Below are 5,659 nucleotides of genomic sequence, written 5' to 3' on the forward strand. Positions count from 1 at the left end.
GGATGTCAATCGATTCTTTAGCTCCTGAAAACTATGTTCACAAGCATCAGACCACTGGAACTTGGTAGCTTTCTGTGTTAACTTAGTCAATGGTGCTGATATAGAGGAAAACCCTTCTACAAACCGCCTATAATATCCTGCTAGCCCCAGGAAGCTGCGGACTTCTGACGGTGTTGTAGGTCTCGGCCAATTCTTCACTGCATCGATCTTCTGAGTGTCGACACTAATACCCGCATCAGATATCACATGGCCAAGGAATGCTACTGAGTTCAGCAAGAATTCACATTTAGAGAGCTTAGCATATAACTTATGATCCTGAAGGGTCTGGGCATAAGCCTGAATACGGGAAATATCCATGCCCTCTACCAAGGAGGCTGTTGTGCACTCATTTATCAGATGTGGTCCCAACCCGTTCACGAACAGATGCACCCTATCACTCATCTCGGCCACCATATGGGGAGCATACCTTGCTAAAGAATCAAACTGTATACTATACTCTCGTACACTCATATTACCCTGTCGAAGGTTCAAGAACTTATCAGCTCTAGCTCGTCGTATCTCAACTGGCAAGTAGTGACGAAGAAAGGCCTCAGAAAATTCCTTCCACACGGCTGGAGGAGCGTTCGGACCCCTAGATCTCTCCCAACTATCATACCAGAAAACCGCTAAATCCCGTAACCGATAAGAAGCCAACTCTACTGCCTCCGTATCACTAGCATGCATAACCCGCAATGTACGATGAACCTGATCAATAAATGTTTGTGGGTCCTCCTTGGGATCTGATCCGGTAAACACTGGAGGGTCTAGATTAATAAAATCACGAACTCTCGCACTAACCGGTTTATCAGCAACACCGGTATTCTGCCTCTGAGCCTGAGCAGCTACCAAGCTAGTCAACAACTGCACTGCACTGCGCATATCGTGGTCTGTAGTGCCAGACGGTGGAACTGGATGTACTGGGTGCCTCCTAATATCCTCTGGAGGAGACGGAGAGGTATGAGACGGCATCTCACTCTGAGCCTCACTTTGGCCTGCTCTGGCTGGAGGCACCTGAATGTTACCCTCGCCCACAGCTGTATCAAGCCGTTTACTAATCGCTTGCTTCCTAGTCGAAGGCATCGCTGAAAGAAAACAATGTGAATATTAGATATGAACACTTACGACTCAACTCTACGCACGATCTAGATTTAGGAAGAAGGTAACAACCCTAGATGTCATGTAGCCTCCTGATTATAAATGTGGCGCGCTACACATCCATAATCAAAACTCTACTAGACACGGCTCATAGACAACCCCTAGGACAGACTTGCTCTGATACCAAGTTTGTCACGACCCAACTGGAGGGTCATGACTAGCACCCGGGCCATACTTGCCGAGCACCAACGTACATTTTATCTAACCTTCCTTATTATCTTTAAGGGCCGACAAGACCAATATAAATGAAAGACATGGATCATGAACATCCAACAATGAAAGATAATGTCATGAACATACGTAACATGGGACGACAAGACTGTCAAGAAACTATATATAAGGTACGAGCTACCATGGTGCCATGAAAGACTATACAACAAAAATCAGCCGACAAGGCATTCCAAACCATACATGAGTCGACACCTGTCTATGAGCCTCTAAAAGAACATAAGTGCTACAACATTGCCGGAACAGGGCCCCGACATACCCATAATGTCTATAACAAAAATGCATACCAAGACCACGGCAAGTCCGGAGAAAGGATCTTGCCAATAACGCTGAACCGGATAGCCTACTGTGATGGGGGAGCTGCGTCTACCCGTCTATCAGGACCTGCAGCACGACATGCAGCGTCCACAAATAAAAAGGACGTCAGTACGAATAAAGTACTGAGTATGTAAGGCAGAATAGCATAAGTAAGAACAATAATGTAAACAGTGATAGGGAATATACAACCTGTGACATCTGGGTACCTCTGAGGGCTACTGACATGAAATACATGATACATACATATATATATACATAAACGTTTAAAACATATGCCTTTGTGGGCATCATCATCATCATATCGTACCCGGCCATAATAGGCTCGGTAAAACGTACCCGGCCATCATAGGGCTCGGTAGAATCGTACCCGGCCACGTGGAGCTCGGTAAAACCCAACTGATCAGTGGTTGCACAATAGGTGCCATACCCGGCCGACTATAGCGCGGCTCGGTAGAGTAAAATAGATACATATATATGATGCATGCTGGACTCGTTGGAATCATAATTTGAACCTTTCGGAGTGACGTAAGGTCGGTATCCTTCGTACACGTTATTAGGATTAACTCTTCATCAAGAAACTTATAAGAATCAGGAACTACCAACAACATTGATAATATAAGAATAAGAGAAGTAACATCAATACCAATCGTTTCATAAGAAGGGCAGCAATGTAAGTACTGCTAGCTTCTAAGAGTAGAGTATCTTTGGGAGCTCGTTCATTACATTATGTACAATTGGAGTCGTGCAAAAGAATGAAGGGGATAGCCTCACATACCTTGTATATACTGCCCAACCTCAAGCTATGCAAATGTCACGACTCCTTAGTCTACAATAAAAGAAATGACACTATCATTATCGTTTAAGCGTCGTAACTATTATGTATCGACCGCAACCTATTTTACGATGAAACGGACAGCACCTCCCCTATTTATATGACTTCCCACAAGTCAATACAATCACCAAACAGCCCAAACAACATCATTAATAATCATATTGAGCCTCCAAAACAGTCCACCAACCAACAACATTACTACCAAGCTTTTCGATATATATTTCACAAGTTCTAGCTTCAACGACTTAGCTGCAACTTGGATAATCTTAAATATATATAGAGTAAGAGGTTACTTACCTTTAAACAGAAAGAACAACTCCAATTTGACCTTAATTTTCTACGAAATATCCCTTCAATTCTGCCACAAGAACAAGGAAGCGAAACTAGCAATTAATTCGGGTTTTTCGGCACTAGAATTACTTTAGAAGACTTGAAATCACCTAGGGTTGATATTAAAAACTTGAAGGTGTATTTACAGAACATAAAGCACTTAAAACAACCTCCCACACGAGCTGGAACAACACAAAAATCAGCAACAACAAGAAAAACAAGAAACTTACTAGCACCACGGGATTCCCGACATTTGATTTGTGTTGTTTGCCCTTTGTTTGGGTCTTGGATCATGAGAGAACCTTGAGAGAATGTTTTTAGGGTTATAAGGTCTGAATATACTGAAAAATAATGACTTAAAACGGGGTTGAGTTATCTTATATATGTCCAAATGTCTTAAACCGCCTTTGTGGGCCCCATAGAGAGCAGCTTGGCGCACTCTCGCGAAAACGCGAATATCTCTCTATTCCGAGATCGTATCGACGAACGGTTTAATGCGTTGGAAACTAGACTCATAGATCTTCAATTTGATAGGTAGATCACCCCATAATTCCAAGCACATTGGGAGTAAAATGCAGTAACATTTGACCTAAAGTTTAAGTAAAATTATAAACCTAAGTTGCGACAACTTTTATCGACTTTTATTTCATAACTCGCTTGACTTCAAGACTTATGATGCGGATATTATATGATTCAAATACATTAAAACAAGACCTCTTGGGACAGTTAATCACCTCTAGTGTTATCCGAAAATACGGGTTACAACATCCTTGATTAGCTTAACTTCAAATACTTGTTAACCACTCTTATACACCCTTGTATCGTTTAAGACCAATAGGATTAACTTATTATCATCTCAAAGATAATCTCTTCTTGGATTTACGTCGACTACCTTACGGCGTGATCTATGATATGCGAATTTGGGTTGTAACAGTTACTATCGTTAGTAAATTTAGTCCACTAACTGCATTATCTAGTTGATCTATGTGTTTAAGATATCTACTGACTATCTATATACAAAATTATCGGGCATATTCTTAACCAACTACCATGGTGTATGTTATTCGTTGACGACATAGTTCTGATTGATGAGACGCGAGCCGGTGTTAACGAGAGGCTAGAGGTTTAGAGACATTCCCTTAAGTCTAAGAGTTTCAAGATGAGCAGGACTAAGACGGAATACCTAGAGTGTAAGTTCAGCGCTGAGCCGAGGGAAGCGGGCGTGGATGTGAGGCTTGAATCACATGTCATCCCAAGTAGAGGTAGTTTCAAGTACCTTGGGTTGATTATCCAGAGAGGAGAGGAGATCGACGGTGATGTCACACACCGTATTGGGGTGGGGTGGATAAAGTGTAGGTTAGCATCTGGAGTCCTGTGTGACAAGAGAGTGCCACTGATACTCAAAGGTAAATTTTATAGAGCGGTGGTTAGACCAACCATGATGTATGGCGCTGAGTGTTGGCCTATTAAGAACCCACATATCCAGAAGATGAAAGTAGCAGAAATGAGGATGTTGAGGTGGATGTGCGGGCATACTATGATGGATAAGATCACGAATGATGATGTTGAGGAAAAGGTAGATGTGACTCTCATTGATGACAAGATGCGGGAAGCGAGGCTCAGATGGTTCGGGCACGTACAGAGGAGAAGCACAAATGCTCTGGTAAGGAGGTGTGAGCGACTGGCTTTGGAAGGCACAAGAAGAGGTAGAGGGCGACCTAAGAAGTATTAGGGAGAGGTGATCAGGTAGGACATGACGAGACTTCAGATTTCCGAGGACATAGCCCTTGATAGGAAGCTTTGAAAGTCGTGTATTAGGGTTGTAGGTTAGGAGATAGTTGAGTCTTTTCCTACTTCGTACCTTTGTGAGGCTAGTCTGATAGAATTTTTTTTTTAGACTGCTAGTGGTTAATGTTGTGTCTTACTGCTCTTTCGTTTTTCATAGCACCAAGTCTATATAATGGCTATCGCTTTTGCTTTTCATCTATTTTCTGGTCTTTATGATGCTGTTATTATTTCTATATTGTCTCGTTTCGTCTTCTTGAGCCGAGGATCTTTCGAAAACAGTCTCTCTACTCCCTCGGGTAGGGGCAAAGTCTCCGTACACACTACCCTCCCCATACCCTACTAGTGAGATTTCACTGGGTCGTTGTCGTCGTCGTCTCTGTAATTGACACTTAAAACAGTTAAACATGCAAAAATATGACCATATCTCATAAAGTAAAAACAGAAAAGCATTAATTAGACTCTTTGGCTTGTATGCTCGTAAAAATGAACTTGAAATACCCTTTTTCACCATGCAAATTGCTTGCTTGCTCGGATCAATAAGAAAACAATTTTCTAGGGTTCATAACCATTCAACTCACTCATTCATATATTTGCCTACTTGTTTCCCCTGTGCCAGCTCACACTAATCTTTATGATGGAAAGTTATTGTTTTACTAACGTGAGAACTAAAACTTAATTCCTGATACGCTTTTTAATAATAAAATCCCAGAGTATTGAGGGAAATTTGATAGCTCGACTGAAAGAGTATTATTTTTTTATAACCGTAATATCCCGGCCAGCTTGTGCGCACATCATCTAATTGCACGAGGCACCTATGATTTCCCACCGGCATAGGTACCGGGTAACTCTATCCACAAAGTTTGAACATATTCAGTCAATTGAAAAGCTCAAATAGCTCTATCTTCAGAGTTCGGTTCAGCTAATGCTGCTCTTGGATTCAAGACAACATTCGCTACTTAAGACACGGTA

At 41.9% G+C, this 5,659-nt stretch overlaps 1 protein-coding gene across 1 annotated transcript; it reads left to right on the top strand.

The window, feature by feature from the left end:
- Positions 1–4,061: 4,061 nt before the first annotated feature.
- LOC138893120 (uncharacterized) lies at positions 4,062–4,634 on the top strand. Its single transcript, XM_070176890.1, has one exon. It carries the CDS (start codon positions 4,062–4,064, stop codon positions 4,632–4,634), a length of 573 nt encoding a protein of 190 aa, XP_070032991.1.
- Positions 4,635–5,659: the final 1,025 nt, after the last annotated feature.

The sequence above is a fragment of the Nicotiana tomentosiformis genome, chromosome 5 (assembly GCF_000390325.3).
Source record: "Nicotiana tomentosiformis chromosome 5, ASM39032v3, whole genome shotgun sequence".
NCBI classification, from domain to species: domain Eukaryota; kingdom Viridiplantae; phylum Streptophyta; class Magnoliopsida; order Solanales; family Solanaceae; genus Nicotiana; species Nicotiana tomentosiformis.

Bases quoted from the DNA above. Each gene is read 5' to 3' on its own strand.
- LOC138893120 (XM_070176890.1), top strand. From the start codon at position 4,062: ATGAGCAGGACTAAGACGGAATACCTAGAGTGTAAGTTCAGCGCTGAG.